The sequence below is a fragment of the Sorex araneus genome, chromosome 6 (assembly GCF_027595985.1).
Source record: "Sorex araneus isolate mSorAra2 chromosome 6, mSorAra2.pri, whole genome shotgun sequence".
Classification (NCBI taxonomy): domain Eukaryota; kingdom Metazoa; phylum Chordata; class Mammalia; order Eulipotyphla; family Soricidae; genus Sorex; species Sorex araneus.
In genome coordinates this window covers 167,760,532-167,778,760 of record NC_073307.1, presented here as the reverse complement: position 1 = coordinate 167,778,760, position 18,229 = coordinate 167,760,532, and the positions used below count along the sequence as shown (strand labels likewise).

General features: G+C 63.9%; 1 protein-coding gene across 1 annotated transcript; it reads right to left on the bottom strand.

The window, feature by feature from the left end:
* Window positions 1–8,384: 8,384 nt before the first annotated feature.
* IFITM10 (interferon induced transmembrane protein 10) lies at window positions 8,385–18,046 on the bottom strand. The gene is made up of 4 exons (XM_055143838.1): window positions 18,018–18,046; window positions 16,654–16,844; window positions 15,640–16,430; window positions 8,385–8,589 (listed from the first exon to the last, which is right to left on the bottom strand). The coding sequence occupies exons 1-4, from the start codon at window positions 18,044–18,046 to the stop codon at window positions 8,440–8,442; spliced, it is 1,161 nt and encodes a 386-aa protein (XP_054999813.1). The 3' UTR covers window positions 8,385–8,439.
* Window positions 18,047–18,229: the final 183 nt, after the last annotated feature.

Below are 18,229 nucleotides of genomic sequence, written 5' to 3'. Positions count from 1 at the left end.
CTGTCCTCAGCGGCGACATTCAACAGGTGCAAACGGCCGCGAGACTGGGGAGCATCAGTGTCGGCCAGAGCCAGGGGCCTAGGACTGCGGTCCCCGAGACGGCCGCCAGGGGGCGGGCCCAGCAGGGAGAGGGGCGGGGCGTGAGGTGGTAGGCGTGATATGAGGGGTGGTGGGCGGGGCGTGACGAGGGTGGGCGGGGCAGGAGCCGGGTGCCCAGACCTGAGCATCCAGAAGGAGATGAAAGCGTTTAGGGTGGTCTAGGATGCTGGGGGCGCGGACAAGGAGGTGGCCAGGTCTCTGTCTCGGAGGGCCTCGGCTCCCTGTGCCAGCAGAGACAGAGGGGCCTCTAACAGCTGCACGAGCAGGGTGCCCAGCGGGATGGACACGGGGCGCAGGTGTGCCAGCCCAGCTGGCAAAGGGGTTCAAGCAACAGACACGTGCGAACACCCCTCGGCGGGGGTGGCCACGTGGGGCAGTGTGGTCCCCAGAGACCAGAGGCTTTGAGCCCGGGCGGGACCCTGGACGCGGAAGTGCCGGGCGGCACCCAGCAGTGGCATGGTGAGTGGTCACCTCGGCTCCGCTCGGGGCAGCCCTGGGCGCAAGACGCCCAAGCTTCCGCCCTTCCCCCACGCGCCAAACAAGGCCGGAGCTTCTGTCAGAGTGCGCTAGAGCAGGGAGAGTGTGCGTGTGTGGGGGCGTGAGTGTGAGTGTACATGCGTGTGCCAGCAGGAGTGTGAGTGTACATGCATGTGTGGGTATGAGTGCATGTGTGTGTGTGGGTGTGTGAGTGCATGTGTGTGTGGGCGTTTGAGTATACATGCGTGTGTGGGTGTGAGTGTATGAGTGTGTGGGTGCGTGGGTGTGAGTGTGTGCGAGTGCAGGGCTGGCACTGCCCACAGCAGACCCACCTACTCCCCAGCGTTGCTCGGCCTCTGGGGGGTTCGTCCTGACATCCTGCTGGCCCTGGTGCAGCTGCCTCTGAGGCAGCCTCACAGCAGCTCCTGGGCCTGGACCTGACCCGCTCTCACCGCGGCAGCCCTGCTCTGGACAGCCCCAGCACCCGAGTCCTGCTCAGGAGCTCGGGACCCTGGGCATGTTTGGCACCTGGTCACTGCCAGCCTGCGTTGCTCCCAGCCTCCTGGGTCAGCCTGGCCAGGCAGGCGCAGAGAACCGGAACTGGTACCAAAGCCAGCTTGGCCTTTCTCAGACCGGGCTGCCGGGCCCAGCGACGGGCTGGTCGTTGACCGTTGTGTTGGGAAATCTGGACCGAGGAGGTGGTGCGGAGGGCCTGCGGCTGTCCTGGGGGCGGGTCAGCACGGGGCACCCGGTTGGAGAGGCCCTCGTGGAGCATGACCACCGCCCAGGGCCGGGGGAAGGCCAGGAGGCAGGGGCCTCTGACACCCACTCCAGGCTGGGGTCCAGTGACGCACCTTTCTTGGGGGTCTTGCGGCCCACATCAGCTACGGCTCCCGACCACACACCTCAGCCTCGTGGCAGTGATTCATGTGTGGGAGCTGTCTTGGGGGACCTGGACACTGTCTACCTGTGACACGGACACAGCACACATACACAAACATGAATGCACACACAAGCACACACAAACACGCATAAACATGCATGCACACCTGCATATATTGCACACAACACACAAATGCACACAAACATGCATACAGACTCATATAAACATACAGTCACATACAAGCACACATAAACATGCATGCGTGCATGCAAACACATGCACACACAAGCACACACATCTTCACATGCATGAATACCAACATAAACACACATGCACAAACACACACAGCTGCATGCACACTTTCACATGCACACAAGACACAATACACACACGAACACATATGAAAATAGCACACATTACATAAACACACATGTGTACATGATACACACATGCACACACATGCACACTTACTGGCACACCCGCTAACACAAGCACATGCACACTCACATGTACACACAAATGTAAGGACACATACATGTGCATAGGTGCACACATGCATACATATATTCAACTATGTACAAAACACAATACACACGCATGAGTTACCTGTGTGCCAGGACTGACTACCATGAGGCTACAGACTGGCCCCTGAAGCCCAAGCTGAGCTCGATCTGTGGGGGAGGGTGGGCCAGAGCTCATGGGGGCTCCTGGCTTGGGAGGGGGGGGCAGCAGCACGAACAGCTTCATAGTGGCATGACTGCTCCCAAGTGCTAATCCTAGAGAGCTGGGCTGCAGGGATGGGGCTGGGGTGCAGGGATGGGCTGGGGTGCAGGGATGGGGCTGGGGTACAGGGGTGGGGCTGGGGTGCAGGGATGGGGCTGGGGTGCAGGGGTGGGGCTGGGGTGCAGGGATGGGGCTGGGGTGCAGGGGTGGGGCTGGAGTGCAGGGATGGGGCTGGGGTGCAGGGGTGGGGCTGGGGTACAGGGATGGGGCTGGGGTGCAGGGATGGGGCTGGGGTGCAGGGGTGGGGCTGGGGTGCAGGGGTGGAGCTGGGGTGCAGGGGTGTAGCAGTGGTGGAGCTGGGGTGCAGGGATGGAGCTGGGGTGCAGGGATGGGGCTGGGGTGCAGGGATGAGCTGGAGGTGTCGGGCCAGAGATGGGGTGCAGGACCGATGCGCTGGCTCCCTGGGTCTGTCACCCGCACCCCCACGCCTGGGCTTTGGGATCAGGCCAGATGACCTTTGTCCAGGCCCCAGGCGCCACCGGCGCCTCTGCTGTATGCGGCTTCTCTGCGGTGCACGCAGCGGCCACCAGGGGGCGCGTCCAGCCGCTCATCCCCACGTGGGGCTGCGGCATTGTGAAGGTGGCCCTAGAGGACAGGGAGGGGCGCAGAGGGCAGTGGTGAGCTGAGACTGGCTAGCGAGGTTTGAGACTCCAGGACACACCGCTGAATGCCCATCAGGCCAGCAGGACTGGTGCCCGAGTTGCCTTACCGACTCCACTCTGCTCCGCTCCAGCTGGCTCTGGGTGCGGGACGCGCATCCCTCTCCCCCGACCTCCCTGCCGCCCGCGCCCCAGCGGGCACCGCTGCCCTCAGATCCCGGTAGCAGTGTCTCCACCCTCAGACCCCCGTGTCCTTGCCTCCGCCCTCACACCCCCGTGTCCTTGCCTCTGCTCTCAGACCCCCATGTCCTTGCCTCTGCCATCAGACCCCTGTGTCCTTGCCTCCACCCTCAGACCCCTGTGTCCTTGCCTCCACCCTCAGACCCCTGTGTCCTTGCCTCTGTCCTCAGACCCCCATGTCCTTGCCTTCTTCCTCAGACCCCCGTGTCCTTGCCTTCTTCCTCAGGCCCCTGTGTCCCTGCCTCCGCCCTCAGACCCCCGTGTCCCTGCCTCTGTCCTCAGACCCCTGTGTCCTTGCCTTCTTCCTCAGACCCCCGTGTCCTTGCCTTCTTCCTCAGACCCCCGTGTCCTTGCCTTCTTCCTCAGACCCCCGTGTCCCTGCCTCCGCCCTCAGACCCCCGTGTCCCTGCCTCTGTCCTCAGACCCCCGTGTCCTTGCCTTCTTCCTCAGGCCCCTGTGTCCCTGCCTCCGCCCTCAGACCCCCGTGTCCCTGCCTCTGTCCTCAGACCCCTGTGTCCTTGCCTTCTTCCTCAGACCCCCGTGTCCTTGCCTTCTTCCTCAGACCCCCGTGTCCTTGCCTTCTTCCTCAGACCCCCGTGTCCCTGCCTCCGCCCTCAGACCCCCGTGTCCCTGCCTCTGTCCTCAGACCCCCGTGTCCTTGCCTTCTTCCTCAGACCCCCATGTCCTTGCCTTCTTCCTCAGACCCCCGTGTCCCTGCCTCCGCCCTCAGACCCCAATGTCCCTGCCTTCTTCCTCAGACCCCCGTGTCCTTGCCTTCTTCCTCAGTCACCCGTGTCCCTGTCTCTGCCCTCAGACCCCAGCTGACTGGGACCGAGGAGGAGCAGGGACAGACTCGTGACCACCCGGGGTTACCGTCCACCCCAAGTGGGAAGGCAGACCCACGGGCCATGGAAGACCTCGAGGGCCAGGGCGGACCTGAGTGTTCCTGTTGGCTCCCGAGACTGGACAGCACGAGGCCATGTGGATGGGGCCCGGGCAGCTGTGCCAGCTGGTGGGGGGGGGCGGGACGTGGCCACGGGGCTGGCTCAGAGGGAGGAGGCCACGTCCCTTCACCCATGGAGGCCCTAAGGTGGGAGTGCTGGTGCCACCCCAGGGCGAGAACCGCCCAGGGAACCCTTCATGTCCAGGACCCCTCTGGACAAGGACCGAGGCCAGAACCTCTCCCTGAGTGGCCTCCGGGGGTCCCTGGCCCGGCTGTGGGGTTAACGGCTCTGTGCTGGGGGCCCCGTGGGGACGGGAGGACCCGGTGTCCGGCTTCCTCCCTGCAAGCTCCGCGGACCGGCTCCTCCTGCGGTGACACTCTCCAGCCGGGGCCAGATCAGGGCTGTGGCCGCAGGACCGCTGATACCCCTCAGCCTCTGGATGTCCCCCCACACCCTCCTGGCTCTGAGGGCTTCCTGGGGATCCCTCCTGCCCGCCAGGCAGACACAGAGCCAGGGCGCGGGCCGGGCTGGGGAGAGGTCTTCCTAAGCCTCCGTCTCCTGGCGATTTTACATTATCGAGGATGCTCGGTCAGGGGCCCCGCGTGACACAGGCGGGAGGCTGACCCCGCCGCCCCAGGGCGCCATGGCACGTAAGGACATCCACGCCATGACACGTAAGGCACACACATTCCCTGTGGCTCTTCTTTCCCCGGTGGCACTCAGGGGCCCTTCCAGGAGCCCGGGGCACCGAGGGCGGGGTCTTGCTGCCTCTCAGGCCCCCCGCCCCCCGGCACCACAGTCATCTGCTTCAAATCCTGACTCCGGGCACAGGAAGGCCCAGAACCTTCCGCCTGACGTCGCTTCGTGTGACGGGTGATTCAGAGGCACGACCCAGTGGGTGTCTCACGACTCTGCTCCGAAGGTGTCATTAAAACTAGGAGCCGGGACATGAGCCACCGCCTGGCCCCGAGGCCACGCTGCCCTTGGCTCAGGTGCAGCTGAGTGGCCGGGGGAGGAAGCTCTCTCAGGGCAAAAGCTTCCCAAGAAGGTGCCCGACCCCGACCCCCACCCCGCCAAGCCCCCCACAAAGAGCAGGAGTAACGTTTAAGCTTGTAGCAGCGAAGTCACAACCGCTGAATTCTGGCAACCAAGAATCTGAAAGGGGCCGTTTAAAACAGCTGAAGGGCCAGGGGGCTGGGGCAGGGCTCAAGGCACTCGCCTGGCACACCCAGAGGGGTCCCTGAGCCCCCAGGAGTGATCTCTGAGCACAGAGCCAGGCGTCAGCATGAACATCTCCGGTGTAGCCTCCAAATCCACCACCAAATAAATAAAATAGGATCAAACAACAAAGGGGGAGTGGCAGGAGTCCTGCATGAGGCCCTGGGTTCGAGTCCTGTCAGTGAGTGGCCCCGAGCACCCAACACCGCAGCAACAAATCACGAAATTAAGAAAAGCAGTCAAAGACCTCCAAAGCAGACAGACACTTGAGAAGAGGCTAAACTTTTTCTGACACTGGAATATCGCCAGTGGAAACAATGAGAAAGCTGCTTCAGCCAATGGGAACAGTGAGAGAGCTGTTTCAGCCAATGGGAACAAGGAGAGAGCCGCCTCAGCCAATGGGAACAGTGAGAGAGCTGCGTCAGCCAATGGGAACAGTGAGAGCTGCGTCAGCCAATGGGAACAGTGAGAGCTGCGTCAACCAGTGGGAACAGTGAGAGAGCCGCCTCAGCCAATAGGAACAGTGAGAGAGCCTCAGCCAATGGGAACGTGCCTCAGCCAATGGGAACAAAGAGAGAGTCACCTCAGCCAATAATAAGAAGAGCCTCAGCCATTAGGATCATGAGAGAGCCGCCTCCTCAGCCAATGGGAACAGCGAGTCTGACCACAGCCAGTGGGACGGAGAGAGTGACCAGCAGGGGACGCAGTAAGCCGCTCTGAGAATGACCGCGGCCAGTGGGGGGGGACAGGCAGAGTGACAGCAGCCGCCGGGTCGGTGAGAGCCAGCGGCTCTCAGAAGCGCTGAGCCCAGCGCGGTCCGAGAGAGGGTGTCCAGGCAGTGGCCGGCTGGCCTTCCCCAGCTGAGCCTCCATGAAGCCTTCGGCCCTGCAGGAAGGCCCCTGGGCTATGGGCCTCGGGGTGTCCCGTGAGCCCGGGTCAGTCTTTCCTACCCATGCCTACCGCCATGCAACCCGCCTGCACCCCAGGGTCCTGAGGAGGCCGACCGGGGTCCAGGGCCTCCCATCTGCAGGGGCTGATGCCCGGCAAAGCGTCCGTGGCCTCGGTCACTGCACAGCCCCGACTGGATGAAGATCAAAGATTTTTTTTTTTTGGAGGGGGGGGCACATCCGTTGGTGCTCAGGGCTTACTCCTGACTCTGTGCTCAGGATCATCCTGGCGTGTCTGGGACCCTCTGGGGTGGCCAGAATTGAGCCCATCGCCTTCCAGGCCAGCTCCCGCACTGTGCTCTCTCTGCTCCTTAAATGCGTGTCCGTGTTCGCCGGGGCCGTGGGGAGGGGGCCTGGGGCCCGAGGATCTCCCTGTGCCCCAAGCGGTTTGTTTTGAACCCCGGAAAGACAAACAGCCTTGGAGACGCGTACGGCAGTGCCGGGAAGAAGGCTCAGCGTGTCCCTGCGCTCAAGCCTGACTCACAGCAGACACAGCCGCCTGGCAGACGCCCGGGACGGTGCGGAGGTGCCAGCCTGCTCCCACACAGGCAGAGCGTCACAACAGTTAGAGGGAAAGTAGGCCGGGGGCCCGCTGGGGGTCAGGCAGCCGCCGCTGGGGGCTGGGGGGAGCAGAGCCGGTTCTCCACAGCATCACTGGTCCTGCTGGGGGCTCTCGGGATGGGACCCAGACCGAAAGCCCGAGACGAGTGCCCTCACCGAGGGCCACCCCTGCGCACTTTAATGTGTCCGAGGAGGGAAGTGACAAAATCGGTTGGAAAGGTGCCGTGTGGAACTGCAGCGCCGTCTAGCACAGCTCCCGGGGTGCCCCAGGTGGGGGTCAGCGGCAGTGGCCATGCCCCAGGGGTCGGCCCTGCGTTCTCAAGCCTTCAGAAGGTCCCGGGGCCAGGCTGGCAGTGGGGCCAGGTCATGGCTGGGGGTCCCCGAGGACACACAGGCCGGAGCATGAAGGGAGCAGCCGGGACTGGGGTTGGGGACTCTGCGTTTAAGGGAGCTTTGTTTTGTTTGGGGGTCACCGTTGGCGTGCTCGGGCCTCACCCCTGCAGGGCTCAAGGCACCCTGTGGTGTGGATCCAGGCCGCTTCGCTGAGAGTGGCAGAGCCCCACCCTAGGACTGCTGGACATGGCTGACCCCTCCGCCCGTCTGGTCACTAGGCTCCCTCTTGCCCGGGGTGCCGCGTGACATGGGAGCCACTGTGCCCCCAGGGGACTTTCCACAGGGACGCCTGGGGGGGACAGTGAGTGGAAATGTGGGGGGAGGGTGTGTCTCCAGCAGTGGGCGCTGGCCTCGGCCCTGCTGCCGGGGTCCACCTCCCTGACGGTGGGTGCCCAGTGGAGAGCTGCGCCCGCTGGACCGCGCCCTCCGCACGTGCTGGGCTGCAGCGCTGACCTGGGGTCCCTGGGTCCCCGCGGTGTCCCTGAGTGATGAGTTGATGAGGCTCCAGTCCCTGAAGGGCCAAGCCAGGATGGGCCGGAAGTTCCTGCACCCCCATCGAGCAGAGAGGGCGGAAGTGAGGGCTGTGGGACCCCCAGGGCCCCAACAGGGCGGGTTTAGCGGGGTTGCAGGAGTGAGGGCAGGAGGGCATTGTGGGAGGTCATGAGAGACCCCCCCAGACCCTTCCCACCAGGCTCCCCACAAGTGCAAACCGTCCGAGAGGGCGCGTGGGCGCCCTGACGTCTAGGGGACTGGCCAGGGCATGCTGGGCACCAGGGATGTGGCCTGTGTGAGCCCCGGGCCAACTCCCGCCGCCTCTGGGCCCGGGGAGTCGGGGTGCGCCCCCTCCTGTGAGGCCCCCGGGTTGGGCAGGGAGGTTCCAGACTCAGTTTCCTCTTCTTGGCACTGCAGGGGTCGTCCACAGCTGGACTCAGCCTCAGGGGCCCCCTGGGCAGGCTGCTCTGTGTCCCTCCCACCCCCAGGGAGCCCCGGGTGGTCTCCAGGTGCTGTCTGGGCACCCCCACCGCGTCCACTCTGCTGTGCCACCCGCTGCAGCCCTGGCCACAGAGCTCAGGGGTGCTGCTGTCCGCTCTGTCCCCGGCCTGTCCCCTCCCTGTCCCTTTGCTGGCGCCACGCCCCAGCGCCCGCCCTGCCCGGGGTCCCTGAGGCCGAGGTGTCCCTGGTGGCCCCCACCCCATCTGCGTCCCAGCCCACCGCAGCCTGGCGGGGCCCCGAGACGGTGGAGCTGGCACATGTTTTATTGAGATCACAGGTCTGCCGGGTGGGGGCGGCGGGGCTCAGTAGTCGGACAGCGGGTACCGCAGGAGGATGAGCACGATGAGGATGCAGGAGGCCGCCAGCGCCGAGCTGGTGATGTTGAACAGCCGCGCCGTCTTGGCGTCCTCCACCGCCCCGTTCAGGTCGTTCAGGAGCTTCTTGTCACGGACCTGTGGAGGGCGGAGGGTGAGCGTGAGCCAGACCCCAGCCTCTGCCAGGGGCGCGGGGGACACCCCCACACGGCGCCGAGCTGGCGAGCGGGCACAGAGCGGGCAGGGGCTGTCATCCTCTCTGCCCCAGGCAGGCGGAGCAAGGCGCCGGAGCGGGGCCGAGCCCCCTGGGACCGATCGGGACTGGTGACAGGGCGGGCGTGAGGGCTCAGCACGCTGACTCCGGGGCGGGGCGGAAGGGCCCGTGGCACAGAGGGAGGGTCCCTGGGGTGCGGTTGTGAGGGGCCCGCCTCTGTGGCCGGGAATACACAGGGAGGGCACGCTGGGGACAGAGAGACCTGGGGGGCGCAGGCTGAGGGGACAGTGGGAGCCACTGTCATCCTGCTCCCTCGCAGCGCCAGGCCCTGCCCGGGTCCCAGCTGTCCACACACAGTCCTAGCTGCCCCCGGCCTGGACCCTGCTGAGCGCAGCCTCTGCGGGCCTAGCACCCACTGACCACGCACGGGGCGGGGGCATCGGGGCAAAGACACTCTGGGCACAGGCAGCCTCGAGTGACCACGGGCAGGAGATGGACAGACAGGCTGACCACGGGCAGGAGACGGACACAGAGAGGCTGACCACGGGCAGGTGATGGACACAGAGGCTGGCCATGGGCAGGAGATGGACACAGGCTGACCACGGGCAGGAGATGGACACAGAGAGGCTGGCCACGGGCAAGAGATGGACACAGGCTGACCACGGGCAGGTGATGGACACAGAGAGGCTGGCCACGGGCAGGAGATGGACACAGGCTGACCACGGGCAGGTGATGGACACAGAGAGGCTGGCCACGGGCAGGAGATGGACACAGGCTGACCACGGGCAGGTGATGGACACAGACAGGCTGGCCACGGGCAGGAGATGGACACAGGCTGACCACGGGCAGGTGATGGACACAGACAGGCTGGCCACGGGCAGGTGATGGACACAGAGAGGCTGACCACGGGCAGGAGACGGACACAGAGAGGCTGACCACGGGCAGGAGACAGGACGGGCAGCCGGCCCCTCCTGGAGCAGGTGTGGACTGCAGGGCAGGCTGCAGGGCGGGCAGGTGAGCAGAGGGGCCTGAGGCGGAGGGGAGAGGTGAGGCTTGGAGGGGCTGGAGAGTGAGCGGTGAGTGGTGGGGGCGGATGGGGAGGGGTTGCCGGGTGGTGTCTGGTGGGGGCAGTGAGTGAGGGAAGAATGAGGGGACAGGAGGTGGCGGTACGGGCCAAACAAACGTTTCCTGTCCATCTGTGGCTTGCTGGACCTGCGGCCAGGGAAGGGGTGAAGGGGTGAAGGGGCAGTGTCTGGCCGGGTCCTGCGGCCGGGAGGGGAGACGTGCGCGCTGGCCCTGGGCTCGGGGTGCTGAGCCGATGGAGCACTGAACACTCGGGTCTGGCTGTGGGTGTGGGGGCAAGAGGGGGCTGCGAGCAGGACCGGGCGCACAAGGCCAAGCCCGCAGGGGGAGGCGCCTGGGGGTGGGAGAGGGAGTGCAGATGCAGCAGGGGTGTGGCAGGAAGGGGGGAGAGCGGGGTGCAGAGGCGCCTGAAGGCTGGTGAGAGGAGGGAGGAAATGGGGCCGAGCAGACTGACACCCACTGACAAAACCAAACCGAGTCGACGAGAGAGAGAAACGGCCGCGAGCAGAGCCCCCTCCCGGGAGGGGTGTGGTGGTCCCCCGCGGGCGGAAGCGAAGTCACCCACAAACTGAACGAAACACCCCGCCTCAGTGGGGGAACTGCTGAACAGACACAGGCTCGAGGGGCGGGCGTGGCAGAGCAGATCAGGGGACCCGGTGCCACCGCACAGCAGCTGTACCCGGCCTGCCACAGCGGGGGCAGGGTCAGAGGAGACTCCCCCCCCCCGCTGTTTCAGCCTTGGGGATCCGTGGGGAGCATGAAGGGAATGGCAGGGGTCGCGCCTCTGCCCCTCACGTGAGCTGAGCCATTTCGCTCGCACGGGGCCAAGGAAACTTGCCCAGAGGGGAGACAGAGACAGAGACAGAGATAGTGACAGAGAAGGGGAGAGAGAGACAGAGAAAGAGACGGGGGAGAGACAGAGAAACAGATGGGGGGAGGGACAGAGAGACAGAGAAAGGGGGAAGAGAGAGACAGAGAGAAGAGGACAGAGAGACAGAGAGAGGAGGAGAGAGACAGAGACAGAGAGAGAGAGACAGAGAGATAAGTGTCTGCCCCAGAGGCAGGCTGTGGCGGCAAACAGGGACACTGGGGAAGGGACGGGTTGGAACATTGTATCACGGAAACCCAACCGGAACAACTTTGTAACTGTGCATCTCACCTTGACTCAATACAAAAAGGGAAAGAAAGGGGGACTGGCTGGGGAAGGCGGCTTTGAACTCTGACTGCGGGACAGGGAGGAGTGAAGCTGGGGTGGGAGGAGGGGCGGATGGCCGAGGGTGGGTGGCTGGGGGTGCCGTGTCCTGGTGGTGACTTTGCGCTCCAAAGTGCCAATGTTAGAGCAAAGGCCTCTAGCTCCTTACACATTTCATGAGGTCACATTAAGACCTTTCCTTATACCCCTGTTTTACAGGTTGTGGATTGGACAACGACCAGGCCTCCATATTTTGAATTAACAATACTTTACTTTTACCCTTTCCTTGGAATTCACAGGTTCCTGAAGGAGAAAGGAATGATCTAACAGGAGCACCTTCTCATTCATCTCTAGGATATCCATTTGTATTGGAGCTTTCCTCTGTCTCTTTATCCACAGGCATGGAGACCAAACCCCAACTGCGAAAGCCTCTAATAACTTTAAAGTGTTTTTTCCAAACATAAGCTAGGTTGCACCTAGGACTGCCGAGGAACCAGACCAGAGAGCGGCTGTATTCCCCTGCTGAAGTTCTCCTGCCAGAAGTTGTGATGCTCCTGTTCTAGTGCTCCCTGACTGATCCAGTGCTTCCTGAATGTATCAGACTTCTAATTGCTGCTCCCCTGAGACTCATTGCTGCTACCACTACTGATGCTGTTACAGGGACAACTCTTCAGTTTTGATCCAGACACTTTCATTTCTTCAAAACAGGACTAAATGACTTATCATTGGTGACTCTCATCACCCCTGGACAGTGCAGGACAATTGGACGCTTTACTACAAGCACTGCTCTGGACCCAGGGTTGGACTGAAATCTTAGTACAACTAATAAGACTGTATTGTGATTTAGAATTGTGCTGTGATTTGGAATTGTATTGTATTTAGAATTGTTCCTCTTTCTATTTCAAATTTTTGTAATTTTGTAAACAGAAAAGGGGGAGATGTAGGATGACATTACTTTGTCCTCTCCCCTCTTGGCATGAGTAGCTTGTCCCAGTTTTTCCCCGAGTTTAGGCTTACCCCAGTCACACCCATCAAGGTGTTTCCGAATCTCTCCCATCCCTTTGTTTAGCTATAGTCACTTCTCCATGCTCTCTTCCCCAAAAGAGTTAATCCGTGGCTTTCCCTTAATCTGACTGCTAATTTGTAAGGTCAGACCTTCCTAGGATACTGAATTTATATTATATAAGTTAATATTGCCTTTCTCCTCTTCTTGTGCCTTTTGAATAATTTACTTTAAAGCAATGTCCTTTTTGTATGGACACAAGAAGACAATATTATGCTTTTGTAACTTGGGATTTAATTGGCCTTGAATATTATTCCCTGCCGGGCATCTGCTTTCTCCACTTAAGCCTCAGTTACCCTCAGTTCCTAGCACCCTAAAAACAGGGTCCCGACGAGGGATGGGACGGATCCAGGGCAAGCGGTGAGTTATGTGCTACCCTGGCATCGAGATGGGCCTGGCCAAAGTGCCTAATTCTTAACAATAAGTTAAGAGCTTGATCATAGACAAATATTGTCATAATCCAAAAGTAATGATAAGACTAGAACCCTGCTAGGGATAGGAAAGACTGATCTGGCCTGAGCACTGTAGTCTGAGATTGAGATGGCCCCAGGAGAGCAATTCCATAAGCTTTAGTGCATCTCTTATTGTGTCCATACAAAATGATTAATATTATGAATTCTTATATGTTTGCTGGCTGAGGAGAAGAGAAACACATTCATGGGACTCTGCCCTTGGGTGGATCCTCCTGCTGAAAGAGAATTAAGTCCTAGGAGAAGCATCCCCTAAGGGAAAGGAACCTTACCCTATTGATTGTGACCACACCTAGGTGTAGACCCCAACCCCCTCATGCTGGAGAGATTTAACTAGGCTGTAAGAGTGGGTTGGGGGCCAGATCCAGAGATCCAGAGAGAGATCGAGAGCCGGGAGAGAAGGAGGGAGAGAGAATGAAATAAACTGATCGAGCAACCAAAAAAAAAAAGTGCCAATGTTACCATCCATGGTGACCTGGACACTTGTGAACCCTGTCACTGGAATAACAACAACAAACGCGCTTAAGACTAGGATAGCGGGGCCGGAGCGATAGCACAGCGGGTAGGGCCTTGCACGCGGCCGACCCGGGTTCGATTCCCAGCATCCCATAGGGTCCCCTCAGCACCGCCAGGGGTGATTCCTGAGTGCAGAGCCAGGAGTAACCCCTGTGCATCGCCGGGTGTCACCCAAAAAGCAAAAAAAAAAAAAAATGTGATGGGGAGGAAGGAATGGTTGGCTCGAGAGGGTGGGCAGATGGTGGACGGATGGCAGGGTGGAAAGATGATGATGGAGGGTGGAGGAGGAGGGTGGAGGATGGAGGAGGGAGAAGGGAGGATGGAGGAGGGAAGATGGAGGGTGGAGGGTGGAGAATGGGGGGTGGAGGACGGGCAGTGTGACCATGGGGGGACGGTGTGCAACTCAGACGGGAAGATCTAAACATTCAGCCTGGACACAGGCACCAGGGGCCCAGCATCTCCTGACCTTCCCCGGGACCCTGTCGGGAACGGCTCCCAGCCCTGGTCCAGCCTGGCCAGCTCTGTGCCCTCCTTGCTCCTGCTCCGTACCCGCCACCATCCCTGCCCGTGGGGGCCCTGCATGGACACGCGCCCTGGACACAGCCACCACCTGGACACCCCCAGCCTGGACACCCTCCTGACCTGGACACCACCCCCACCTGGTCCAAGGTCCCTGCTGGACACAGGGTGCCTGTCTGGACACCCCCCCGGCTGGACACAGGGCTCCCGCCTGGACACGCAGCCTCCTGCCGTGCTGCCGGTGGGTCTGGACGCTACAGCAGGACGCCCTCCCGGCCCCTCCCTCCTCCCTGCTCACTGGCCACAGGCCTTGCACCCGCAGGCCCCCACAGTGCCTGGGCCCCTGCTTGGCCCCCACCTGTCCCCGAGGCTGCCCACTTGCAGACATGTGGCCCAGGGTCCCTCCAAACCAGCTGCCCGGCATGTCGGGTTCTGTCCTGTCCAGCGGAAACACGGCTTCCCCCTGGCCGGGTGCCTGGACCTCACCTCTGCCCGCCTGACACACATCATCCCCTTTGGTCCTCACGGGAGGGGGCAGGGCTGAGAGGGGACGGGGCGGGCGGCTCTGTGTGGAGAGCAGGTGGGAGGACAGCTGGCCCTGGCCCAGCCCCCACACTGCGGTGGCCACGGCTCCGTGGGCACGTGAAGGGCCGGCCCGGAGTCAGTGTCCGAGCCTGCTGCGGAGGGTGTGGGAGGCGGCTGGGTGGACAGAGGGACACGTATCCTGGTGCTGGCCAGGGCCGGGGCTCCCAGCACGTCGCTCGGAAGCCCATGACCTACCTTCTCTGACAGATGGCTCCCGCAGCCGCCGCGGGGAGGCCTGTGTTCGCAGCACTGGTCGGGCATGGCGGTGGACACCTGGGGCCAGAGCTGGCCAGCAACTGTCCCTCTGCCTGCCGGGCCTCCAGCCCAGCTTCTGGGGCCTCTTATCTCTGTGGCTGCGTGGAGCACACACATGCTGACACGTCACATGTGCACTCACCCGACATGTACACACCACACAGCCAGACATACACACCCCAGCACATGTGTGCATAATCAGGCACACACACGCTGACATGTACAGACACACATGTGCACAGCCAGGCACCTACACAGACAGACACAGACATACATGCTATCACAGACACATGTGCATACAGGCACCACACAATGACAGTCACACACGTGCCTGTCAGGCACATACATGCTGACACTCAGAATCATGAGTGCGCACACACATGCTGAAAGACACATGTACAGGCATGTACACACTGACACTCATACTCACATACATGCATGTGCACAGCCGCTGATGCGCACATTCATACCTTCACAGACCACGCTCAGGCACAGCACACTACATGCACTACAGACCACTTACACACGCATCCAAGTGATACACATTCACAGTCTTGAACACATGTGCATACCTCTTCTATACACACACCTGGACACACATGTCTGCACCACACACATGTGAACTAAACGTGCCCATGTACCCCCACACACACTGCACATAAACATATGTGTACAACACGTGTCATCATACCTGTACACACATGCCGCCCCCACACATGTGCAGACACATCCACCAGTGTCATGCGTACACACATGTGTGCGAGTGGGGTGCTGGCTGCTCCACAGCAGCCTGGGCTGCCCGGTCTTGGCTGGTGCCTGGCTCTGGCCTGCCCCATCTGCTGCCCTCCACACGGGGGGCATCCCCCGCCCTTCCCAGAGCCTGCTCCGGGCCGGGCTCTCCAGAGACCCTGGCCCCGACCCCTCCTCCGGGCAGCAGGGGCAGGCCCCACTTCTCTAGGTCCGTGCGGGGCGCTGACCCCCAGGACCCTGGGAGTCCCTGGGGAGCCCTTGGAAGGCCCCCCAGCCTCCGCGGGAAGGCGGCGTCTCTGCTGCACAGTGCCGACCCCCAGCCCCTGGCCTCTGTGCAACCCCCGCGCCCCCTCCGTGCAGCCTCCCAGCCTCCGAGCAGCCCCCAGCCTCCGAGCAGCCCCCACACCCCTCCGTGCAGCCCCCGCATCCCCTCCGTTCAGGCCCCGCATCCCCTCCGTTCAGGCCCCCAGCCTCCCAGCGTCCCCCAGGTCCCAGGCAGTTCCCTCCGAGCACCCCCTCCGAGCAGCCCCCCGGCACTCACCTTGAGCGAGTAGGCCAGGGCGATGAAGCCCAGGCAGCAGAAGTTGAGGTAGACGAAGTTGAAGATGGACCACAGGTAGTAGTCGTTGACCTCGGTGGTGTCGGGGTACACCTCGATGACCGTCGTGGGGTTGGTCATGGTCTTCTTCTCGGCCAGGTGCTTGCAGGCCGGCGGGGCCCCCGCGCGCGCGCTGTCCGTGCGGCTGCTCTTGGGCTCCATGGGGAAGAGCGTGGGCGCCATGGGCGGGGAGGCGGCGGGCTCGGGGGCGGCGGCGGGGGGCTGCAGCGCGGGGGGCTTGGACACGCAGGCGAAGCAGCCCTGCGGCGCGCCCGCGGGGGCCCGGGGGAGCCAGAAGGCCCCGTCCAGGGGCGCGCGCGCTTCCTGGGCGCCGTCCGTGGTGCTGCTCCGGGCTCCCGGCGCGGCCGGGCACTGGCCGGCGCCCCGGGCCTGCGGGGAGGAGCGGCCGGGTCCTACCTCGCCCCCCGCGCGCCATCGACGGGCCCGCGGGACCCCCGGGTCCTCCCCGGCCACCTGCGCGCCCGCGACGCCCCACAGCGCAGAGGGCGGCCAGCGGCGCCGAGCCGCAGTGGCTCGGGGGAGGGGCGGCCGCCGGCGCCGCCGTGTCCCCGCAGCGCGGACACCGCGCCAGGGCCAGCGCGACCGCGCCGCCTCCCCGCCCCCAGCGCCCGCCGGGCCCCGCGACCCCGCGCCGCGCACACGTACCGCGACCGCGCCGGACGCACACGCGGCCCCACCGACCCGCGCCCCGACCCGCGCCCAGCGCCCCGCTCCTGTCCCGCCCCCCGACCCCGTCCCGCGCCCCGGCCCCGTCCCGCGCCCCGCCCCCGCTGACTCGCGCCCCGCGCCCGCACCCGCGCCCCGACCCCGTCCCGCGCCCCGACCCCGCGCCCTCACCTTCTGGCAACTCCGCGCGTGCGACCGGACCCCCTCCCCGCACCCGACCACCCGCCCCGTGCCCTCACCTGCTGGCGACTCCCGCGCGTGCGGCCCGACCCCGCGCCCGCCGCTCCGCGTCCAGCCGCACAGCCTCGGTGCGGGGCGCGGGGCTGGCGCTGTCCTGCTGCCCGCCCGGCCCGCGCTGCCCGCCTAGCGCCAGGCCTGACTCACGCCGCTGCCACCGCCGCCGCCGCCGCCGCCGCCGCACGCCCAGGGGGTGGACCCGAGAGCGCCCTCGCTCCCCGCCGCTCCCGCAGGACGGACGCCACCCCGCACCGCACCCCGCACCCCGCGCCCCTCACCCGAGTCCCGCGCCCCGCACCCCGCGCCCGAGTCCCACTCCCCTCGCCCCGCGCCGACCCCCAGACCTCCACCAGCGCGGCCGCTCTGCCTGTCCCCCACGGAGCACCGGCCCCCCCCCCCCCGGGCGTCTCAGCGCCCCTGATGTGGGGGGGAACTGCCCCGACCTCCACTGCGGTCAGGCCCTTTCCAGGGCTGGGATGGGAGATCGGGGCTGACCTCCTGCGACCTTCCAGGTCCCCGAGGTGCAGTCCTTAGTCTGCAGACCTCCCTCTCCCCTCTCCCCACTCCCCTCCCCTCTACACCTCCACTCACAGCCCCCATCCATGCCCAGCTGCTTGGTGGGGGCTGCAGCAGGTCAAGGGTGTCCTGGTCCCTCACCACACCGCTACTGGGGTCCACCTGTGAGGCCTCAGCCAGCCTGCCGAGGGGTGAGGGGACTGGCCAGGGGCACAGGCGGTGACCAGTCAGTGGGGGGAGATCGTGGCAGCCCCAAGAAGCCCTCTGGCTGCGGACAGGAAGGCCCGGCTGTGTGCGGACTCGGGAACGGGGGCTCTGGCCGTGCCCTTGGCCTGAAGGGGGCAGAGCACCCCCAAGCCGAGTAGGGATGCGTAATGGGGGGGTTGGCAGAAACCCCGCAGACTTTAGCCTGGGGCAAGCAGGGGTGCAGCTGTGACCTCTGGCCTTGATGCAGCTCTGGCCACAGCAGCGGACCCCTTGTCTATATCCATGCCCCGCCCACACCCCCCCATACCGAGGACAGCACAGTGCCCAGGCCCAGTGCTCAGCGCCCTTGTTCCACAGACCCCCCGCACAGCTGCCTTGGGGCACCCCTGCCCCGCCCCGGCTGCACACGGGCTCACTGGGGGTCCCCCCAGGCAGGGATTCCAGGAAGGCAGCGGGTTTACCAAACTTAGGGTGTGAATGTGGGTGACACAAGGTCCCTTGGCCTTCGGCCACGCCCCCCCTGGATGCCCCAGAGACCCATGGGTGGGGCTGAGTGCCCATTATGGGGAGGATAGGGCTGGGGTCCCACCTGTAGGATGGGTGGGGCTGGAGTCTCACTATGGGGTGGGTGGGGCTGGGGTCCCACTATGGGGTGGATGGGCTTGGGGTCCCACCTGTGGGGTGGGTGGGGCTGGGTGCCCATTATGGCGAGGATAGGGCTGGGGTCCCACTGTGGGTGGGTGGGGCTGGAGTTCCACCTGTGGGGTGGATGGGGCTGGAGTTCCACCTGTGGGGTGGATGAGCTTGGGGTCCCACTTGTGGGGTGGGTGGGCTGGGGTCCCACCTGTGGGGTGGATGGGTTGGGGTCCCACTATGGGGTGGGTGG

Excerpts from the sequence above, each read along its gene's own strand:
- IFITM10 (XM_055143838.1), bottom strand. The coding sequence starts at position 18,046 with ATGGGCACCCAGCCCCACCCACCCCACAG. Across the intron at positions 16,845-18,017 it reads CAGCCCCACCCACCCCACAG|CGGCGGGGAGCGAGGGCGCT; the intron begins GTGGGACCCCAA and ends GTCCTGCGGGAG. Across the intron at positions 16,431-16,653 it reads CGCGGAGCGGCGGGCGCGGG|GAGCGGGGCGCTGGGCGCGG; the intron begins GTCGGGCCGCAC and ends GGGGCGGGACAG.